The 24,733-nt window shown below is 39.6% G+C and overlaps 1 protein-coding gene across 6 annotated transcripts in view; it reads left to right on the forward strand.

The window, feature by feature from the left end:
• The window catches only part of pico, a 156,334-nt gene that overhangs the window by 124,962 nt on the left and 6,639 nt on the right, over window positions 1-24,733 (forward strand). For 5 of the 6 annotated variants that reach the window (XR_006260358.1, XM_043414760.1, XM_043414564.1 and 2 more), the window contains 5 exons: window positions 4,362-4,461; window positions 23,136-23,309; window positions 23,456-23,611; window positions 23,734-23,967; window positions 24,241-24,470. Coding sequence is in view for 5 of the 6 variants with exons in the window: in XM_043414760.1 (XP_043270695.1) it covers window positions 4,362-4,461; window positions 23,136-23,309; window positions 23,456-23,611; window positions 23,734-23,967; window positions 24,241-24,470 (894 nt within the window). In the remaining variant the exon portion in view is untranslated. Of the gene's footprint in view, window positions 1-4,361; window positions 4,462-15,818; window positions 16,636-23,135; window positions 23,310-23,455; window positions 23,612-23,733; window positions 23,968-24,240; window positions 24,471-24,733 lie in introns of those variants that run through there. The other variant, XM_043414910.1, reaches the window with a different exon arrangement.

The following is a 24,733-nucleotide window of genomic DNA, read 5'->3' on the forward strand; positions in this document are numbered from 1 at the left end:
TGCATTCGGTGTTTTGCTTCAGTAGTTCTTTTGCTACGCGGTACCGACAAGTTCGAGGCACGTGACTCCATGAATATTTCATATGCAATGGGAATTATGAACGAAACTCTGGCTGCATTATGCTTCGTTGCTGACACCTTGTGCTTTATGCCACACGTCTTATCCCACGTGCCGAAATACTTGCTATGCCACCAAAGTTTTTCCTACGAAAACTCAATTTGCATTTTAAATTGGCGAATTCTCAAGTCCAACAATACAGTCTTTACAAAATATTTGAGGAAAGTTTTTCATTTGGCATTTATACGCGCGTCACCGCCGCTCACTCGTCGCTCACTGCATACTCGATCCACAGATTCAGTCCAATTCTCACTACCGGTGAAAACGTTTCTGACAATCCTGAGAATGCTTGAATTACGATTCGCATGAACTATTTTTTCATAGCTAGTACACATACGAACGCTCTTTCTACGCAATGTTTTCGTTTTCTCGCTCTCTACACCCCATTCATCAACATTTTCTCGCGCAAACCCCACACAATGTATGCTCACAGGGTCCCTGATAACTGGGTACCGTTTTATCTGTCTCCATTATCATATGATACTTACCAAACATGCCGATATACTTACTCCTTTCATATACAAACTGAGCAAACGATGCCTCCGTTTCTATAACGCCACATGGATTTTATGGATCTTTCTATAAAGCCCCGGTGGTACAGCGATCGTTTCCATATTATTTATATCGAAACAAGTTGAGTTGTGACGCTCGGTGGCAGCGTTTTATGTGCCCAAAGTACACATTTCGGTTTACGGTTAACCATCGGTCACAAAGGGTTCCACATAGAGGCTGGTATTATAATAGTTACAGTTGACAGCGCATGCATCGATAAAGAAATCGGAGCCTGGGAGATTTGGTGGTGAAGTCGGTTTACGAAAGCGCTTCGAGTTCTTCCGCAAATATCGAAAATACACGTTTGCGCGCACACACTTTTCATTGTCCTGTCTATTCGAACAGTAGAACTACAAGATCTCTCGCCTTCACACTGCGGTTTCCACTCGCAACAAATTCACTCCTGTAAACCACACGCGCACGCGATCACGATGAGCAGAAAGTGCGAACTCGCATTGAAACTTATTCGTTACAAGTTACGTCGTCGGAGCTAACGAATGCTCCCAGCGGGCGGGGACATTCGAGAACAAATTTACAAGTGAATGCGCAACATATTCCAATCCGAAGTTCGAGTACCCCGGATTGCGAGGAGACAAGAATATGGAAACGGCCCTTCTGTGTGGGGCTCTTCGGCAAACTCCTTTGGACGAGTATCGCATGAGCTCCGAACAAGCCCTTTCTCGTATCACTCCCGAGCATCCCTGAAAACGTTACAAGCCAGTTGCACGCTGGGCTAACTCGCTCTTTGCATTTAACATTACATAATATCTGTGTACATGCCGGTCCCATGCATATATTTGTTCAACTTCGATCGTAGTCAACATTCGCCTTTATATTCGTGTCTCCATGTGGCTCTGTATACGTACACATCGCTAGACATAAGATAAAGTATGTTAAATATAGATCCGTGCGTTAGTCGTGCGGTCACGGATTACGAGCAGATCCTTATTGACTTCCGCCCGAGTACCCGAGTACACACTCCGCTAAGTACTTTGACGGTATGTACGTGTATCTACGGTGCATAGTTAGTATATACGAGGACTCGACTGCACTCCGTACGTAGATTACGCTATATGGACGATCGGCGGAGCGAGCTTGCCGCAGCTAACTTGTTGTAGAGTTTGCATACCTAAAATTTCCACGCATGAGCTAAATCTGTCGAAAGAGCCAATGACACCGAATTAAATATTGCTCCAGCAACTTCGCGGACGGCAAACGATAAATCATGTGGCCTGGGCTTTCTAAGTCTGCTAAATCACCAAAGACTTTAATATTTCGAATGTTTTTTATCTGTTTTTTAGATCTTATCCGTTCGGACGGCAACTTTTTCGATAAAGAAAGTTTTATTGATTTTTAATTGATATCTTATCAAGGGCCGTTTTTACCGGCTGTTTCCCATGTGCTATTACCGCTTTTTATCAGCACACCGAGGTCAATTTTCATGCCGCTTGTTAGAAGAAATCTTTTGGTTGAAAAAACGAAGAGTACGCCCTATTCCAAGCGTATACCGAGATTGGGCACTTATCGGTTTCTCGATTACTCGACTGCATGTGAACGCTTCGAGTTGTACGATCGTGTAACGTCGCCATGGTGCACGGCCCTTTGTGTGAGTGTGAGCTCGCCGCAGCGGGGTCATCGCCATAAGCAAGGCACATGCGACAAGGGTCTTTTCTCTCTCTTTCGTGAGAGCGTGTGAACGAAGATTTGCTTTGATTTTGTCACACTGCTCCGGGCAGCGAGCACACGAAGTCATGTTAGGATTACGTCCGTGGATAGATGCACGTGCAAAGATGCACGAGTGAGGGGAAGGTGTCGCTGATATTGCATTGACAATTTAAGGTAGTTCATTCACGAAATGATTTTCTTAAGAAAATCTTGGAATTTACACAGGGTTTGAATGGGTTGTCGACTGACACGCGTATCAAATTTCAAAGGGTTTGTCATATTGGTTATTGAGACAAACGTGTTTGAATATGAAGAAAAATACACGGGGTCATAGAGACTATGCTTAAAAAATCGTTTATCTTTCTATATAACGAATGAACGCTTTTTACGAAGTTTTTGCACATTTGCTTATTTCGGCATTTTGTTTCTTCTTGGCTTGGGCCATTCCCGTCGTAGCCTTTTATTAACACTTTTTTCTTGATCCATTTCCCTTTGTGTATTACCTTTGCGCTTTCTAAAGCGATTATTTACATGAAAACAGTATTTTATCCAGGGACGAATGAAATTTGGGGTTCGCAGACAGTGATGGATCCTCGATTAATAAATAGCTTGTAATTTCATTCGCCAAAAAATAAGTTGAACAAATTTATTTACAATTTCGGATCAATAACTCTGACATTAATTTAGAGTGATAATATCTTTAATTAGGAAGTAAAAATCGACTCAATTGAGACACCCATAAAGTACGATCCTGCGAGCGTGATCTACCTTAATCCACGATCTTGATTCTCAATTTCCAGCTACTTCCATCCATTTTCAAATATGTTCGCTCCATTTCGAAGTGCCAAATTATGACACTGCTTCGTGGAAGATGTACGATCACTGTGTCCCTGCGAATCAAAACAACCTGACAGCTCTGCGTTGACAGATCATATTTATGTCTTCGCATACATCATCGAGATCCCACAATCGTAATATTACGTTGATAACGCCCGTGTTTCATAGCACTTGATGGGTGCAGACTCTTCGCACGCATGATTGACTGTTCGAGCATGCATATATGTATATATGCAATTATACGAATGCGAAGAGGGACTCGGTGGTGGGGAATCGACCGAGCGAGAGGCGATGACAACTCGCATTATTTACGGCTAATAGGGCTCGAAATGCAAAAGCTCTCCGAGAGCTTATCGTACGCTAAATGTTCTTTTGGTATATATTAAACTTTCAAAATGTGCATAAAACAGCGCAGAATAATTTACTGGGATTAAACGAATCGAAATTGCGTGAAAATTACCGACGTTTTCCATGAACAAATTTCCTCCATATTGAAGAATTCAGGGGGAGTATTGCCTTCCACGGTGTGGTAATACATTTTTTTATTCGTATTGAAATTATTCATACTTGCACCCGTAGTTCGAAGTTTGAATTTAATTATTTATAACCAGCTGCAGGGTGAGCTTTTCAATGCTATTTATAATGGAATATTTTTCAGGTGAGTTTGGAAGGAGAAAATATGAATGGGGAGACTAGGGTTTGAAAGGTTTTTCCTGTTCTCAAAGTAATTGGTATAAAATCAAGAAATATCTTAGCATTTCGGTCAGAGAAGCAACAAAAATCGGATTTAGTAAATGCGGTGGTACACGTCGAAATGCAGCGTGTAGGAAAAAAATAATAAGAGTTTTTCACGAGGCCGTTTCTTCACCCGGAAATTGGCTACTGCATGAGCTCTGGAGAGCAGATTTTGCGCGGACCCGTCAGAAGCACGGAGATGAAGAAAATTGCATTTGCCCGAAGAGGAAGAGAATTTCGTTCATTTTTTTTCTTTCATTTTATTTCGATGAAAGATCCTCGTATAAAGCCGGATTCATACGCGACAATGTTCCCATTGCGTATGATCCACAAATCTGATTATTTCGCTCTCCAGAAAGTGTGCTGAAAATGACAATTGAATACGGAATACCACGAAGAAACTTACATGGAAGATGGAATGAATTATTCAATATTTCCTCTTATTTTTGTTGCAGGGTCTGGACAACGTGAGCTCAGCAACCCTCAGGCCTTTCAATTCCGATATCAACACACCAAGGATCGATTCCTACAGGTTTTCTATGGCGAATCTCGAGGGTGAGTTACACTTTCATAAACAAGAAGTTTCCCCATTCCCATTAGATCGTTCGCTAGGAAGAAAACAGCATAAAAATATTATTACGACCGCGTTTCGTCTCAAAGTCAAATCCAGTTACATTTTTTCAGACGAGAAGAATTAAGGTGGTATGAAAAAAATGACGTTCATGGAGGAAAAATATCGAGTTTTGTTTCATTGCATTATTAAAATTTCGCCATAGTGAAAAATGCTCCATCAAAGGATTCCTCGCTACACGCCATCCATGTTTTTTATCCTGAAATGGAGTCCTTCGCATCGTATCGCAATTTTCTTAAGCACTCAAAATATCTTAAGTTGGGAATGATAAGGCGCGATAGATGTCTCTTCACGTATGTAGGACCTTTTTTTCTCGAAATATCTCATATTTTTCGCGCTCGTGCTTCATCACTGCTCCAGTGACACGGAAAACCAGTCCTACCCCCTAATGCATACTTATGACAACAAGGACGAAGTGCTCGAGGTTTTATTCCCCTTGTATAAGGTTCACAGCGCAGCACATCACACGCACACATACACACACACACACACACACACATACACAGATCCGAATAAACCGACGCGTAAACTTTTATCCGCAGTAAAATATATACACAAAGATGAGAGACGTTTTTCCCTGAATTGGTGAGGCGCAAAATCTTCATCGAGCTGGAAAAAAAGAGCTTTGCCAACTTTGACCGATTTCGGTGGATCACTCAGCCAATTTTTTTCTCCTCCCTTTGTTCCTCCCCCGGTTGATAGATGCCCAGTTTCGCCGCAGATCTCGGAAAAACGAGGCAGCCTCGTCAACTGGCTTTCCATCACGCTTTACCAGTCTCCGCACAGAGACTCGTCTTTTTTGCCAGGAAAAAACGAACGTCGAGTTTCCGGATTTCATTATGTCGACAATTTTTTACGACACTGTACGTGAGCAAAAAAGTTTTGGCTTCCCATTTACCTCTCTCCTCACTCTGTTCTCTTCGACAGGGTGAAACGATTCATCGAGAAGCTGCCTCGATGGTCGGAGCGAATCGTTGGAATCGGGGAAAGCAAAGTCCGTTGGGCAAAATTAATTACCTTTTACTTCAATTTTAAAGCAACGACAGATTTTTTTTCTAACCTTAAACTTTTGTGAGATAATAAAAATTATTCGAATTCGTTTTTCTTCTCCAAATCAACGAATATTTCATTCAACTATTAATGACATTTGGCAACAATCCTCCACCCAATTTTTCAACGGTTAAACGATGATCTCAGGAATTCTGTAACATCAATATTCACACGCTGCCAGTTCCGGATCGTTGGAACTTTATTCAGTTTTTCTATACCTTCTCGCGCGATGCTTTCATTGTGTGATCGTGTAGTCTCCACTTTCCATTCTATCGTGGACGTGCTCGATCTAAACTTCACGAGCGAAAAGCGTGTCTATATTTCGCGATTGGCCCGAGGGTGGTATGAATCGAGAGAGGCGCGATTGTGCACTCGCGGCTCTTATCTACAATCTTCGAACTATAGTTGCCCAGTAAGACTTCTCCCTCCTCGCCCTCTCTTCACTAGTCGCGGAAGAATGCTTTGGCTTTCACGTCGTATCAGTAAATTTATGCGGGGGCGATTCGAACAACGAAGACAACGAGAGGAACCCTCGATATTAATCTATTGCCGCATGCGCGCGAGTTGTTTCACAATGAAAATTTCCTTTGGTCGCGCGAGTTCATTTCGCACTTTGCTTACTTACCCCCGTATTTTTACAAATACACAAATTTCTATTAATAGAACGATGAATCAGTGTGTTTACACGCCTTAAAGATTTTTCAGTTGTCATATCTTTGTGTCGTACCAATTTTATGCGATCGTTAAATCGAGGGGCAAAATATTTTACGAAAATTCTTCGATCTCGGTGCGAGGAGAAAGGCAAAAGAAACGAAGAAACTCGAAATTCGAATACTTTTCTCCACATGGAATATCCCATGTGAAAAACGTATGCACGTTTCCTATAGTGTCGCGTATCGTATTCGCGCCCGCGGCATTATCCTTTCTTCTTCGACTGGACAACCGATCAGAACTCACGATTTGTTGAACTCGCGGTGGCCTCGTTTGTGTTCACAAAATGCACGAAGGTTTATGTGAAACCTTTACAAAACACTCCCGCCCAAGATCGCGGCTTTTCTTAAAGGCTTTTTGAATTTGCGTAGATGTGAATCATTGATTCATCGGCAGGGAGGGTTCATGGAATCGGAGAAAGGAAAGAATCGGACTTTACGTGCAAGAATCAATGTTCAACATTTTTGCAGGAGATTAGACTTTTTCGGACTCCTTTTCACGTCGATTCTCATGGGAACGGACCTGCGGACTCATTTTAAAAACAGACAAATCGAAATTGCCAATCATTTATAATAATCTATTGATATTTTTATCGAAAAAAGTGTCATTTTCATTCTTCGTCTGAAACTCGTTAACAAATGTCATTAAAAGAATTTTATTCCATGCTTTTTGTGTCGACTTCACGATAATTTTGTCGTTTTTTTCTGAACTTTCTGAAGCAAACGTTCTCCCCTGGTCGTTTGAAAAACTCTGGTTCGCTATCGAAGCCTTTTTTTGTAAAATATCAAAAATAGATTCGCGTTGCTCCTCTTTAAAATACCACTTTGGTTTCAGTAACAAAAGCAAACCGCAATAACTTGACGAAGTTTGCGAGAGTTCGAGCGTAGTTGAATTTCGCAGGGTCCAAATGTTCCAGTGTCCTTCCTTCTTTCAACGCGCAAAAAACGTGATGGTCCTTTGCATTTATCGGCTGACGGAGGGTGGTCTCTACGTGCTCCAAAGATCGGAAACTCTCACGATAAATCTTTGACGACAGCGTACATAGGTGGGATAAAGGGAAAGAGAGAAAGTGAGTGCGAGGAGGAGAAAAAAGGGCGGAGAGATCACGGGGTGTTCTCCGCTCTCGCATCACCAGCATCCCCGTTCCATATCTATAGGTTTGCCGGAACAAATCGACGTGGGAAGAACCAAGGATATTCGCGATCGAGTGTCCTCGCGGATGCCCGTTTGTAGTTGAAAATTCTCGTGGCACGGCGCAAGAATAAGACGAGATGAAACCTCCGTTCGGTGTCGCTTTTGCTTCTTGGATTTCTCATGTCTCGAGCCACTTTTGACAATATTAAGTTCCTCAAACGTTGATACTTCAAACGAGATTCTGTACAAATCTCCGTCAGCTCGAGGTGTGTAACGAGAAGTTTGATACGTGAAAATTACTAGGGAAATCAGAAATCCTCGTCACTCACTTCCCTGGTAAATATTTCATTGCAGTGCCAAGTCTATTGTTTACTTCTGAAAAGATGAGCTTCTTCATACATTCGCATCACTCAATTACGTGCGTTTATGCATTATTAAGATCTGCTGCCGCACGGAGTGTTGGAAACTCCATTTATGCTAGAAACGAGACTGCAGGCCATTTACCTTAGTACGCGTACGTGTTATGACCCAAGTCTACGAAAATCTGGGTCACATGCGAATGGCAAGTTGCATATTTAAATTGGCATGAATAAAAATCCCTATTCATTGGGAAAATCCGGCTGCTTTTCCAACTACCTCGAGTTCGTCGACGTCGGCAGATCGACGAAACTGTGTCATCGTCTCTGGAGCCTAAGATGCCAACCTTTTGTTTTGTTTCATTGCGATTGTTATTTATTTATTTATTCCACAGTTCACTCCTTTTATCATTCGACCAAATCACTCGAGAACTGTTACAATCTGTGGATGATATTCAAATCAGAATGAATAATAAATTTTCAAGATATCACTTCAGATACTGTCTGTCCAATTTAAACCTACGAAGAACGCCGAGTTATTTCAGGAAATATCAGGTCTGGATATCAAATTCATTTCAATTCATCGCATATGCAAGTTTTGCCACTTATTTTGACCTACAAATGAATCCCAGTTACTCTTTATTCGATATCGTCGACACGAATACTTGAAAAATTCCTAAATTTTATAGTAAACGATCTTGTTCAACGTTGTGTTAATAAATAACGAAATGGATATGTGTGAAAACTTGTTTTTTTTTTTTATCGGAGAAGGCTGCGATATAAAAAGCAAGTATAATGCAAAGTGGAGGCTGGCAAATTACATGGCACTCTCTCTTTCTCTCTTTTCCTTTCCACTTCTTTCTTCAGAGGAAGTCAAGTACCGCCGCTAGGCATTCCTAAGATAAGGACCATGAATTCCCACCGTTTATTATACCAAGAGTTATTATAAATTGTATGGAGGATCAAAAGCCAGTGGTACAGAGTTCATTTTTGTGAGTCTTCGTAGTTCAGTAGAGATCTACAGTTTTCACTTTCACTGCGTTTAATTTCATAGTGTTTTGCTACACTCGTTTATGAAATGAAAAACGAAGACGTTCTCACGCCTTGACGTTGTTTTTAATTTATTCGTTACTTAATCGAATCATTTTATTGGTCAAAAATTGCATTTTTACTGACATAACTGAATGTTGTGGTGGAAAGAAACCTGGTGTGATGTCGTTGTAAGATTTTTGCTTTTTGAAGCATAGAAAGTAAATTAGAGTGAGAAGCTATACTTTTGTGGCATTTATTTTTGCTACATTAACTGTTGATTATTTTACGAATGTGACTTACGATAATTGATATGTGTTGTGAAAATTTTGAAGATTATTTCTAACTCGAATGGCTTCTGTCATGTCTCTCGGTAAAAATGTATGAGCTTGTCGAGGTCATTGGGACGAAATAAGTAAATTTATTCGTTATTACAAAAAGGCGTTAGTTGATGGCATAAAAACTTGTTTAATTATTAAAATAACATTTTAAAAATATTATACTGATTTCTTGATAGCGAGGCTTGGTCCATTCGACCAAAAATGTCGTGCATATACTTTCATTTGTGGAATAAAGTAATTTCGTAAATAACTTGGTCGCAGCAAGATACAGGATACAGTCGTTTGATGGCTCTTTCCTTGTAGGATTTTCTCTCAAGCTCGAGGCTTTACGAGTAATCAGAAATATTTTTTATGACCATTTTTATGGCGCACAAAGACCATGAAAAATATTTTTTCTATCCTAAGGATGTATGAGAAGTAAAGCTTGAAAAGGTCGAAAAACATTTATCTCCAAATGCAGTGGGTTCGATGTAGGATCAAACTTTCATCACATTAAATTAACTCGAAGCTTAGTAAGTAAAAAGTTGAAAAGTTCCTTCTCAGATAGCTCATGTTCTCATTATTTATGCTCGTCGATGCCTTTTATTGTTTTGCCACGTCGATAAAAACTCTTTTTTCTGGTTCCCTTGTAATTTTCATATCTTTCGTATAAAGAAAAACGAGAATAAGAGATTGCAAAGCAAAACTGGAGTATATCGGTGCCTTATCATATTCCCGCTCTGAACGCCACTCCAGTAGAGAGAAATACGATCGGACGTTTGAGCTTCGAACAAATTTATATATATAAATTCTCGCCCGGTATCAAGAGGCCAGTCATTCCGTTGCAAAAGTTACTTTTACACTCGGTGCGATGGATTCTTTCATTATTTTCTTTGTACCAGAGCTCCGAGACGGGTATAAGAACATGTAATCAATATCAATCACAACCAAATTGATTCCGCATCAATTTTTTCCTGATATTGGGTGATGTAATTTATTTAATCAGCGAAATTTTTATCGTCATTGTTCCACCTGAAAAAACGTATAATTTTTTTAGAGTGAAGCATTTCTTTCGCGTTTTTCTCGCGCCGCAGTTAAATTTCTTTTTCAAGATTGCGGAATTTTGAGGATTCCTTTTAACAGTCTTGTCAAGTATATACACGTACATAGAAACGACACCAAATTTTCCTGGAACACTGCCCGGGACGAGTCAGCAACAACGATGTATATGGTCTTGTATACTTGTGTGGCAAAGTCGAGGTACAATATATTTGGAAACTTTGCTGCGATACTAAGACTGTGAGAGGTCGATGAACCACGAAACGTCGACAGAAAAGAGAAAGAGAGAGAGCGAGTGAGGGAGAGAGAGACAGAAAAGAGGAAGCTCCGATTAGCTTCAACGAACTTTAAAATGCTGATTTATCGAGTGGGGAAAATCACTTTTTTTCAACTTCCTCTGATATCTCACTTGATCTGAACTCATGTTACTCTACCTTGAAAATTTTCTATTGAGCGTGTCCGATACGGAGCGTGACACACCCACCAACTTCATGCTTTATTCACTTGCTTAAACGCGCTTACACAAAACGTGTGGCTGAAAATGTACAAATAAAAAACAACGAATCACTCAACCAGTTTCCGAATAGCATCGCATAGAAATCGTCTTGAAAAACCGGTTCGAATAAAGCTGAGCGAATGTTCATCAATTCGCTGTTACTTACGAATTTATCATTTTGTCATCCATCATATTGGGTTCGCTAGATAATATTTTTCATTATTTCTAAATCAAAACATTCATCGACTCGACTTACCTTAATTACGTTGTTTTGTGGTTTTCAATTTCTATACGAACTTCCTACAAAACATTTCGATTTACCGTGTCAAATAAACTCTCGAAAGGCCTTGAACTTCGTTCAGTCGTTCATTGTTCTCGGTCATGCTCCATGCATCAATCCCCTCGATTGTTCGCCTGTGAAAAAAACAATATTTTATTCCTGTTACCTTTATCACCAGAGTTCCGGAAAAATTTGTTAACAACACCCGGTACGAAAGAAAGCCGACAAAACGTGTGCCATTTCACATAAGTTTTTAGAGAAATTGCACCGTAAATATTCCAAAATTAAACCCCAGCGATGAAGGAATTGTCGAAACTCAAGTATTCGACGTGGCCATAGAAATTTGTGAAAAAATAGCTTCACTTCGTTCGGTTACCAGCCAATCGATGTCAGTTTTAATGGTAAATTTACTTGGAAAAAAAATGTCAATAAGAGAATAGAGTTGGTCGACGACGGATTTCTTTACTCTTTTTTCGGTGAACCATCATCGTCCCTTTTGTCCCCATTGCGACTGAGACAAAACACACTTGAAAGGGTCTTTCATGCCCCTCACGACATTAAGCTCGGATTGTCTCTTCTACGTTGAGAAGTACTCCAAATCTGTTCATTGGGGAAGTCACCCTTGTCTGTCTAAGTAAAGACCCTCATGACCTCAATACTATTCGGGGTTTTTGTTTTGGAATGAGAATGACAAACATGAGAGAGTAAAAAGCTTTGGGAGGCAGCATTTTTTGGGCACAGATGTATATGAAGAATGGAGATTCTTAGAGATTGAGTCGTTGAGCAATAATACGAAGTAATCGATTAAATATTGCAGGAGCAAAATTACAGAAAAACAATTTTTCTCATCATTAGACATACGATCTCAAATCTTTTTTTTTCCTCTCTTCAAGACCTTCGTTTAGTGGATTCTAGAAGTTCTCAATATTGCATAAAACGCGACGGAGTCAAATTCATGAATGGCCAATTTATTTCGTTCTCTAGTCGTTGATCGGAAATCCTGAAAAAGTGAATGTTCAAGGGGACCAATTTTTCCTCTCGAATACGAAATCACGTCATTCGTTGGGGAGGGAAAAACGGAGTGAATATATGAAATCCATAACGATAGAAATTCCGTATCTTGCATCGATGTCGTTAGCGTTATCGACGAAATCTCCACGTATATTGTAGTAAATTAACACTATACATGAATGTATATGGATATAGGTCTGATAAACATGAGAAATCTTAGACAGCTTAAACACCCCATTACAAGATTTACTCAACTGTGTATTATTGCACAAGTTTTATGCCTGTGGCTCGTTTTCCTTATTCACGAGAGAAGCTCGTTATCGCGAGTTCAAGCATTTTATCGACGAAGTAGTGAGTGCCAACTCCATAACTTCTACGCATCAATAAAAGCGGAGGAAAATTTTGATGTTTCCTCTCGTTTTCTAACCATTCATGGATGCATTTTGTTTGCTCTATTATTTTTGGGTGATTTTCCTTATAATTTCAGTATTCGACTGTGCGAGCCAAATGGATGAGTGTCGAAAATAATACGAACAATATTATTTAGACATCGTGAGATTCAGTGCTCGGATTTTTTGACTTTCATGATTTTTTCACTCGGTTGGAGTGAAAATTTGTTTCGATTCCTTGACGGTGGGATAGAAAGTAGAAAAAATACTAAATTACGCACGCCCCTTAACAAGTGAATATCGAGGAAGCTGCACATCAATCTCCGCGGCTGGACCAACAATAAATTCAGCATCCATACGAGCCCATCAAATGAGTCCGAGAAAAAAATATAATCATGTTGATATAAATTGAACCATTGCACGTACTAATCATCGATCGTTCTGTGGGACGAGATGATTCGAGTACGTAGCGAAAAAAACGCGCTCCGCTGTATAATTGTTGTCACAGCACTTCCGTGACGTGGACGCGAGTATTCACGAGGTACTACAAGCCGCACGGACGTTTTCATTAGTTAATTAAAGCGCGGCAGAGGATACTTATTAGTTTGTACGAACGAGGATTAAAAAGAAGGCCACAACCGTGTCGGAAAAGGGATAGTTTGAAAGGGGCGTTAGAAGATCGGTATCGCGTTTTGTTGATCACCGCGGTCACCCGGCCAGTTATTTCTTTCTATTTCGCTCTTCCTCGAGGGGTTTTTCCTACCAGATGTCAAATCTTTATTAAAGTATTGTGACATGTAATTAAAACGTAAAAGAACTAAGTTAATGAAAAAAATGCAAGGAAGATTGGATAGCAATGAATTTTTCTGTGTCGCTGTAGCGTCATGGTCGATGAGATATTCTTCGAACATTGATCGTTCATCCCCATTTTCCATTCTCCGATAACTTATCGCTTAAGTTATTATCAACAACGTTATATTTTGCATAAAAATGACGCTCGTATTTGTGTCGCGAAGAAGTTGAAGCGTAAGGAGGTCGATGATCCGATGTCGGTTTTTCGCAGCGTGTTTATTATTTTTTTTTAATTAATACATTCCGTTGAGTATCGATCGATCAGGCATTTAGAGATGAATCGAACGAAAATAAGTCTCAAGGAAAAACCTGCTTTCGCCCTTATCGATTAACGTGACGTGCCAAATTCGTTTATTATGTCGGTGCTATACGGTCAGCCGAGACTCTTGATGATCAATCGCATCGGGGTCACAGAACGCGCTCCGTAACGCGTTTTGAGTTCTATAAATTTGTGCAATCGTACTTCAAACTCGGTGAATGAACTCTGACGACGCATCAGCGAATTAAACCGTAAAGTGCGTGTGCGACAAATAATTTGTCCTCGTTACACTTTTGGTGCTGTCAGATTATGGAATTTTATCCATCTTTCTTCAATCGTAGCTCATCCAAACCTAATATTACTTGGCTGTGCAATGTTCCAATGGTTCAAAAATCAACTAAAAATCATTAGAGAACAGGCCGGCAAGTGCCTACTACCGAGAAGTTTCAGCTGTCGCCAAAGTACATTCTCGCAATGTGTTTGCTCTCAATGTTTTGTTTTCGTTCATTCATAAACTTCAACGAAAACCGGAAGATGAAAACATTGAGTCGACACCGTAGCGAGCATCCGTAAGATGCTACTGAAGCGTACGAACTTGACAAAACTCTCGCAGACTTTCTGAATCATCTTTCGTAAAAATTTCCTCACAAATAGAGTTTTAACAAATCAAAAATTCTTTTCATCCGATTTTGCGTGAAAAATTTCAGTGGTTTCGATACGAGTCTCTTGCTCAATCGCTGTTTTTCATCATTTCCCTTCACTGACCAAAACTTTACAAAGTATTTAACACTTTTTCGGTCACGGGGGGCGGAAGAACGTCGGTGTTTGACAGCGTAACGAGAGATCGTTTCATTGCGGTGTCTTGTATTGAGAAACGGGACGACGAATCGCGTCATAGACCACTTAACTATTTAACAATAATCGCAACCAACAACGAGAGACGATCGGCTGAGCATTGCGAGTAATCCCAGAACTATTCGTACTACATTCTGTATCGATCAGTGGCAGCCAAAGAACGACGTATCTCGTACTCGTTTACTGACTTGGATAAATGGGTTTATGGCCTTTTTGTCTGCTAGTGCTGCGCGTCGTTGACAGATATGTACATCATGCTTCGTCTTTGTCTATATAGTGATATTTGGCGCATGTTAACCGCGAATACTTCGTGAGCATACCGCTGGAGCAGCACTCGCACGAAACGAGGCGTCGTTCACAACGCAACAATGTTGAGGGATTCACTATCAAGGTGGAACGGTACAATATAAATCGAGGAAGAGGGATTTTTATGCAAATTGGTAGATACGTTCGAAAGTGTGTAAACTATTTACTCGCGAAATATTAACGGGTTCGACCGTACCGTTTCTGAGATAATTGAATTAGTTTTTTACATTGGATCTTATGGGAAAGCGTAGAAGAATGCAAAAAAAACATTGAAAAACTACTGTCAAAAGAGCCACTTTTTGATGAAACGAACACTAGTACACGATTCAACTGTCAAGATAACTCTCGCGAAATTTGCAGTGATACCATCGTACCGTGTTTATCTGCAATGTGCAAAAGCCTCGCGATTGCCCTCGAGCTTGAGCAGAGCAGCCAACAGTCAAAAACTGAAACCATAACCCTGCGTTGCTGCTGTCAAAGCAAATGTTTGATAATTTGTAATGTAAAACATGAAGCTTTTTGTCGCCAAAATTAGGAACATCATCATTGAAATAGTTATTTTTCCATCTAAAATTACACAAATATCATTTTTTTATGTAAAGTTTTCAACATTACTTTCTACTTTTCAAAATTGAAAAGCAGAAACTAAATTCACGTGCAGTTGGTAAGACGAGAGGCTTCCCATGTTAAAGCATAGGAGTACCCCTCTCATCGCCTGCCCCGCAAAAGAGGTACCGTTCTACCTTAAAAATTGATATTAGAAGCTCGGATAAATCGTGAAAGAATCATGCATATTTTTCAAAATCAGAAAGGAGCGTCTTCAAATTTGATTTTGTGAGAACTTTTGATTTATGTGAGAAAAAGTTATGTTTTTCTCGCGCCTCTGGTTTTATTTATGAATCGGTTTCATTGTGCGTCATTGGTGTGTATATTTTAGTACATTATATTCATAATCGCGAGTGTGTGAAGGAGGCTTTACGTTTTACTACCACACGACTCTGCTGCTCAACTGACTGAAGCTATCGAGTGTATATACGTGTACTGAGCATTGAAAACGCGCAAGGAGAGTAAGGGAGAGAAGCTTGAGAGTCGAGAGACGAGAGAAACCCGAGAAACGACTGTACTATATGCTGCGCTTACCTTTAAGGCCTTTAGTCAAGCTCGGTCGCACGCGCCGTGAGCATCGCTTGCCTTTCTGTCTTTTACCTGTTCGTTCACCTCTTTAGTCCTCGCTTTTTCATTAAATTTTATCATTTTATCAAAATCCACAGGATACCTCGATGATTTCAAAAGATTTTCACATTTTTATCGGGCTTAAAAAGCTCCAATAATAAAACCGAATAAAATCGTATTAATTTTCACTAGAAGTTTCCAATTCCCCAAATACATTGTTTACAATCGTTAACGCGACGTGGGAGAGCCGGGAGTGAGCAGCCATAACTTCCGCAACAAACTAGTGTGCGTTCTCAAGTGATAAAAACAAGGAATCAAGGAAAACAAGAATTTTCTAAATCCCATGAACTTTATTTTCATTTAATCGTGCATTGCTTCGTAATCGGAATTGTTTACAACGAAAATCTGGGACAATGAAATTCTGGACCGTCGATAGTGTTATCTCGTGGAGTGCACGAACCGGAAAACTCGCAGTGCAACCGTAAACAACCGTGAATATATATTCCGTCCGGATATTGTTCAATTGCACGGAGCTATTTCGTGAGATAAAAACGGGAAAGCATTAGCGAGAAGTTCTACGAACAAAATTCTCTCGTCTGTCGAAGGGAGAAAAAAAGCCAATATTCTCGACGTCGTTGATGAACGCAGGTGTCACGCTGGACACGGCTCTTTCATCATCACAAAATATAGATATATTATTTATATATACAGTACATAAATCTGGAATTCTCTCGCGAAGCGGAACGAGAACTCCAGGAAAAATATGCTCGGCTACTTCAGCAGCAACGAAAGCATACTTGGCTATTACTCTCGCAGAGGTATTATAAAATTTTGTTTTTTACTCGTCACCTTCTCTATGAACTTCGTTATTCTAAATGTCAAAATATACTTAACCCTTTGATCGATAATCTGCGAAAAAATCAGTTACAAAGGCGACTTTATCGCATGCAGTCGTCGCTCGATAGTTTTCTGTCACATTTTTCATTTTAACGAGATGGAAAAGAAGCTTGACATTTGTTATAAATTCCACACGTTATTCGAAACCTGAATGTAAAAATTTCGAAAACTCATCACGTATGCAACTGTCGTTAATGTAAATCAACAATCTAAAAACGAGTGAATATCAAATCGTTCCTATATAACCGTAAGAAATCCCTTTTGAAATCAAAAACTTTCCACCCTCGTCGCGCCTCTATTATATATAAACGATATTTTTTTAACGGGAGAGCCGAATGAGCCAGCACAAGCTGCTCCTAAAATGACTCCTTCCGAAACCCAATGAGGGCTCGAAAAATAACGAAAAAATACAAGACTAATGAACAAAAGTTGTCCACCTTCGGTTTTTGGTGGCTCATTTTATATATTTTTGTTTGAATTAACGTCGATGACCTGGCTGCTCTCAGTCCTCGGGTTCTTTCATCCACGCGTCAAGTTCGAGGTGCATGCACTATGATTTCACAACGAAATTCTGTATGGGTAGTACATAAATACTATTTCACGTGACGGAAGCTCGTGTGTTCCTTTATAAGAGCTCATTGTGTCTCGTCAATGTAATATTTTATCTCCCCTCAACTGCATAGACGCGCCGAAAGAAACGGAGCACGCCCAGCAGTATGACACGAGCAAAGAGGTCTGTTTCGTGCTTTCTTATTCTACTGAGGCTTCTTGTCGCACGCGTCGTTGTGGTATCGACTGATTCTTTGTCGTGTTGTACTTGCACCGTAGAAAGGAGACTATTTTTTCATTACTTTTTTCTTTCATTCTTATTTTTTCCTTTTTCAACGTGTGTAACGCCTCGGCAGTTTCTACAATGTGACTCACACACGCGGTATCGCCGCTTCTATATTCCGCCACATTCGGAGACAACTTCGAGAAACGCCGGGAGAATACGAAAACACATCTATGGCCGCTGAGCGTTCCCTTTCTTGCACACATCTTCGCTTCTTTCCTTCCACTATTCTTCATTATTATACTGTTCCGTACACATACGTGTGGATATAATTATAATATGAAGACGATTTCATTGAAAACTATCGAAGCCCCTCGCCCCCTCCTCGGTTCTACGACAACAATAACGGTACACCAACTCTTCGTAGCAGTTGCCTTAGCCATGTGACATTTTTTATTGTAACGAGACTCGTCACCATTTTTTTTATTCAGTCTTCGTTTCCTGTTTTGTTAAATCGATCATTCGTTGGCAAACATTGCTTATCGATCTCGTTGATAAAGTTTTTTTCAGTAACCGATTCGAAGTTTCGTTCCACAATCAAATGAAATTAATATGGAACACTTGAGTCTTCAAACGACCGTCGCGTTCCGCTGGCGCCTTCGATATTATTTTGAATATTCGAAAGTTTGAGGAATTTTCAGAACTGTTGAGAATACAGTAATTGAGAAGGAAATAGTTTGGAATGAAATTCGATGCTAAACGAGATAAGGGATTTTAGTTAAGGAACATAATTTTATGTTTTTTAATAAAGTTATGGAAATGGTAAAACAGAGAAAATGGAAGTGGGCTCGCTTGATTCCACAAAGAGAATTTCATGGAAATGGAAAATACGATTAATTGTTTGGGTTCGTTTGAGTTCGAGGAATGAAATTGTGTTTAATTTAATCCCTCGAGGCAGGAGCACGAGAACATGCTTTTTCCCTCTTTCAAATAACACATGGAATAAGCATCTGGAGTATTAATTAAAACATTAGATTTCTAATTAAGCAAAAAAGGTCGTTGAAGATTGATTGCAAGAAGAAAATCAATTACGCAACTTATCGCACTTTTCATCTCGTCATCTCAAGCCAAGCTCGTCACTCGCGTAATGTGTAACACCAATTTCACTCGAGAAAACCCGACAATAATTGACGTGCCTGTGACGAGTCGCCCCGACACACATATACACGTCACCGCTGACAATTCTCTCGAGTTATCTCACATTCCAGCCGCGAATCGTCATCGAGCTCGCTCACCGAGAGTCTCGCTTCGGTATGTTTTCTTTTTTCTTCTGTGTGTACTCCGCATCCATAATTGTTTCTAAAACAAAAAGTAACACTTCATCAAAATCGAATTTAATCGAAATCACGTTACATTTTTGTTTGCATAAACATTATAAATAAGAACAGCATCAACAAAAACTTTTAGAAATTCGTCAGACTTCAGTCCTACTTTTATCTCTATTCGTGTATGACTCCGAAGTGTCAAAATTCACGATGACAGTGGAACTCTGTTAGAAATTCTGTGTCCATGACGTTGTAGTAAAAAAAAGGTTAATATTTACAATAATTACCCAGCGATTCCGCACACACATCGAAAGTCGTTCCAGACCCACCCAACCGCTTCTACCTGTCAAAGGGTTGTATGAGTTTGGAACAATGAATACTGAAAGAATTAATGATTGCAATAGCTGAAAAATTAAAATTTCGCTTATAAAGACAAAATTATGTTTTCTTTTACCTTCACAATTCTCAAAATTCATCGCAATATAATTTTTTATTAACATTACACGTTGCCAAAAATGTAGGGACCATTTTTCATTAATGACGATAGTGAAGGAACTGAAATTTCACTCGGATTTTTTCACAATGTTTTTTTTTTCAGTTTTTGTATCTCCCCCCTCCCTAAAATGAACCCCCACATCATTTTTTGTTAACAACAATGTTGAAACAAATTTTAGGACCATTTTTAGCAAAAGTAAGTACTGTAAATATCTACCAACAAAAAAAATCACTAAGAGAAAGTTTCATCAGCAAGAAATATACAATTTCTCATGAACGGTGCAATTCATCTTAAAAAATATACAATAATCCATCTCATTTTCCCCTTTGATTATATACTTCAATATAATTTGACAAATGTTGTATTCCGAGAAATCGTTTGAAAAAAATGTGTTTGAGTGGGTGAAAAGTATTCCTCTCATGATAAATGTCGGTGATTGTGAGAATTTTGACAAGGACTTGCCACCACCCACTGCAATATCATCTCGAGCTGGTGTAAGGGTAATGATTGATTCAGATTGTTCCTCATGAAGACTCCACAGCGTTATATTATGATTCTTGGAGGGAATATAATTCGTGAAATATATGAATACGTATCACGTACCGTAATCGTCCATGCGGTTTGTAAATGCATACATTTATGTAAATGTGCCGCCAGGTTTGTTGAGATTTTGCTTGAAAAGCACACCCTCGAGTCCAGTTCAAGGAATATTACACGAACTGTGCGTGTTTTCTTCAGAGAGTTAAGTGAAAACAACAGTTTGGCATAAATACGTATGTCTTTTTACTGCGCATATCATTACAGCTGTTTGATGTTGAACTTCCCCAAGCCTACATAGTGTAAACTTTAATACTCGAGAAACTAAGCGCGCGCTATCGTGGCCGACTCTTGAGATTTTAACGCCTCTACGTTTTCGCTCATTTTACGAATCCTCTCTCGCCTCGGCTGCCTCGTGTCGAGGAAATAGCGAAGATAAATCCGCATATCCTTCGTACTGACTCTCTAATTCATTATACAACGAGCCAACGAGCTGATCGTTATGCCTGCAATCACCAAAGAGTCTATATAAACTTTTCCTTCCCCCATTTTCATTGTTTCAATTAGTCATTACGAGCTGCAAACTTTTTTCGCTCGCAGTCTCTGTCAATGCGTGAAATTCAAAATCCTCTCGGTAAGTTTTTTGGTTGACAAATGCTGAATCATTTGGATCGATCGATTTTCATTATCTCGTTTAATTGGTCGTGAGAGGAAATAAATGATATCGTTAAAGTGAAATATAAATATTCATCGATGTTGGAATTGCGATAAATATGAAAATTGCGAAATTCATATGGCCCTTAATTTTCGCGAATAACGTCGAGTTTTATTCTTTTCGATGTGAACGTGGGTTTATGGAAATCTGTGGGGAGAGTTGAATATTCAAAATTTTCGGGAAATATTCACGGTATTTATTATAACAGATGCAGGGATGACTGTTTTTCATTGCTTTTAATTGCTACCAGGCATATAAATACATGAATGTTCCTATATACATGCATTACGATTACCGAAATGAGCCTATGGTAATAAAGTTAATTTCGTTGATTAGCGTAATGAGAGATACCCAACCTCGATATATTGAGAATATTTCATAAATACTGTGCGTCTGATGCTCGTGATAACGATGCGTTAGGACAAAAGCACCGTTAAATAGGACGCACACAGCACAAGTTCGTGCTTCCCCATCCACAGCTAATTTTTAAATGTAAATTTTGAAAAAATATTTTCTCCGCTCTTCTCAAAGAGTCAACGTAAGCGGGGGTCAGCGAGCAGTTTTGGCTGAACTGCGAATTAATTCACAGAGGGTGGTTTAATGAAATGCAAAGTGGAATCTTGATGATAAGACAAAACACGACATGAGTATCGATCCGCGAAAATACGTTTGAAACACACACTGGTGAATTTACGTCCCGATTTAATCGTGGTAAAAGATACTCCAAGTCCGAGTCATATTTAATTTCATTATATAGTTTTTTCTTGTTGAAGTTTTTTTAGACTTGATAACTTTGATCATTTTTCATTCATTATCTATCATTGACGTAGATCAAATTCCTGATAGGCTCAAACTTCTCGTCATCCACGCGTTCTCGTTAAGGTAGATCGTGCCCGAAGAATTGTTTTTTATTGGTGTCCAAATTGGGTTGATTTTTACTTTCTAATTAAGGATATTATCACTCTAAATTAATGTCAGAGTTATTAACTCGAAATGGTAAATAAACTTATTCAACTTATTTTTTGGCGAATGAAATTACAAGTCCTTAATTGAACGGGAATCCATCACTAACTGAACCCAAAACTTCATTCGTCCCTGGCTAAAATACTATAGTTTTTTATGTAAAAAATCGCTTCAGTTTGTTCAATCTTTGACGTAACATATCTTTATTACTAGTAAGAAAATCGTCTCGAATTTTTTCCCAGACCTTCGTTATATACTACATTGTTATTGTGTACTTTTTCATAAACTTCGTAAGAAGCGTTCATCCGCTGTATGAAAAGATAAACGATTTTTTACGCATAGTTTCTATACCCCCGTGTATTTTTCTTCATATTTAAACACGTTTATCTAAATAACCAACGAGACGAACCTTTTAAAATTTGATATGCTCGTCAGTCGACTACCCATTTAAACTCTGAGTAAATTTCAAAACTTCCTGAAGAAAATCGTTTCGCGCATGAACTACCTTAAGTAAATCTTTCAAACTCAATTGCAAATTGGCCTTCGAGCCTCGGTTAAATGAATTTTAATTTCTTCAAATCAAGAATTAATATTGATAAATTACGCAGGTAACCCGCAATGTTTCATTGCCACATGACAAATGTGAAATTCAGCAAACCATATAGAAATGGTTCTAAGAGCCTCGTGTTTCAACTCGGAAATTCCAAGCTGAGTACTCTCATTGCTCTTTTCGTTGTACTTCTCTCGAGATATCTCGAAGATTCACTCAGCTGGCTAGCATATACATATATATGTAGATAAATATATATATAGTCTGTTGTACGAAGCGAGGCAGACTCTCCCGTTGACGGAGCGACTCTCGGTCCAAGCCTTCGCGGGTTGCACGAGAGAAGCCACATTGAGAAGGAGAGTTGTGCGAGGTCGGTTACCGGCGAGCTGGATATATACTACGTTGAGTGGGTCGTTATCCGCTCTGTGTCCGGTGAGCTGCTGGACATCGCGAACCGAGGCTCTCTCGCTCTTCGTTCTCTTACTCGGTGTGTGCTCAACCGAGAGCTCGACAATCTCACCGTACCGAGTCAGAGCCAATCCCCACTTCACTCCAACCAATGCGGTAGAAATGTCCGGGCAATTAGCGTAAAACTGGTTTTACTCTTGGAGAAAACAGAGACAGATACAGAAACATTAAAAACGTGAATAATCCCTGCACTCAGTGAGCACCAATGAGCCCAGCACGAATCTGAGAGTGTGAATCAATATTCCTTGCGTGGCTTTAATATTCCTGAAAAATTTGGCATCATTTTATTAATCTGGACGGAACTACGAGAGCGTAAAAAAACGATTTCATCGTATGAGTATGGATTTTAAATCAAATTAATTTGTTGAAATTGATTCGTGGACCAAGTACTGTACTTGAGAATTTTACATCAGCAGTTTCCACTGTTTTTTTAGAATTTATGTCACGATTTGAAGACTATTCCACGTAACAATGAAGAGTTTTATTTTTAGGTTAAATTTTAATGAAAATGAAAAATATGACGTTAGGAAAATGAACTCTCTGTTCTTTCAAGAAAATTTTTATTCATATTTTTCAATATTTTGAATCTTTACAGATTCACAGGATGTCGATCTTGATGCGATACTTGGCGAATTGTGCGCCCTCGAAAGGCGTTGCGACGGTGATATCGCCTCGACCGGACAAGCACCGGATTCACAGAGAACAGGGAGGCCCAACAGTGCTAGAATTAACGCTGGCGATAGCACAGATATTGGGAAAAATGACGGAGGTGAGAAAACTGGAAAATGAATGAGGGCCGAAGTTCCGATCAAGCATTGTTTCATGTTTTTTTATTTTCGAATTTTGCGAATCATCATCGAGCACCTTTTCTAGTGAAATAGGTTGGACTGATGTACATATTATAATTTTTTGAAGGGATGCGAACGGACAGTCCGGACAATGACAGTGCCTTTTCGGACACGGTGTCAATGTTGTCCAGCGAGAGTTCAGCGAGTAGCAGTGGTTCGGGACACAAACCACCTCAGACCGCCATGCACACGGTCCCTCAGCAGCAATCTCACCAGCTCATGGGTCAGTTTTCTCTATAATTTCTCATTAACGAATATTCCAGGGGCTCGGACATTTGTCACGTTGACTAAAATCAGGCAGGTTTACGAGTTCCTCAATGCTCAACTTGTTTTTCATTGTCGTAGATGCTGCCGGTAGAGCAAAAGCTGAAAAAATTCGTCTCGCTCTGGAAAAAATGCGCGAGGCTAGTGTCCAAAAACTCTTCATCAAGGCTTTCACACTTGACGGCAGTGGTAAGAGTCTTCTCGTCGACGAAGGTATGAGCGTTGCCCACGTATGTCGGCTGCTAGCTGACAAAAATCACGTCGCGATGGATCCCAAGTGGGCCGTTGTCGAGCATCTACCCGATCTATTTATGGGCAAGTACCTTAAGGCTTGATTAAACTTTGATTTGTCGAGTACAAGTCAAAATATGTGGAGGAAAGAATGGCACTGTCATAGTTGCGAAAATAAAATTGAATCAACCGTCGCCAGTAAATTTATTATTATTTTTATTTGCCACGCACTAGACTCAGCATTCAAATTATTTGAGTTCCACTCATTAATTGATCTGCATTGTGTGCGATTCGCAGACATTTTTTTTTGTTGTCTAGAAGTTGGAAGACAATAATTTTTTGATTATCGATTTGCAGAGAGGGTATACGAGGACCACGAGCTCTTGGTTGAGAATCTTCTTTTGTGGACGAGAGACTCGAAGAACAAATTGCTTTTTGTCGAGAGACCGGACAAGACCCAGCTTTTCCTTACTCCTGAGAAATACCTGCTCGGGTCAACGGACAGGACTAATACCGAGTACGACGACCACTCGAGAAACATACTTCTAGAAGAATTCTTCTCGAGCAGCAACGTCGGTGTGCCTGAGGTATAATTGCTACATTTCAAATCGATAACGAACATCGCATCGAGAAGTCTGTTTTTCATGGCTGAGTACGGAAGTAGGCTGGTGATTCATGCGAAACTTTCCAACGTGTTTGTTGATTGGGCCTTGTGCCAAAAAATATTTTACCCCGATGAGCTGGCACAGCAATACCAGCGGATTAAGAAAGAAAAAGTTGAAGCTGAAGGCAGAACGGGCTTGCGATAGTTCCACAAGAATTAGAACATCGTTCAAACTTGGAGCAGATA

This window comes from Venturia canescens, chromosome 1 (assembly GCF_019457755.1).
Source record: "Venturia canescens isolate UGA chromosome 1, ASM1945775v1, whole genome shotgun sequence".
Classification (NCBI taxonomy): domain Eukaryota; kingdom Metazoa; phylum Arthropoda; class Insecta; order Hymenoptera; family Ichneumonidae; genus Venturia; species Venturia canescens.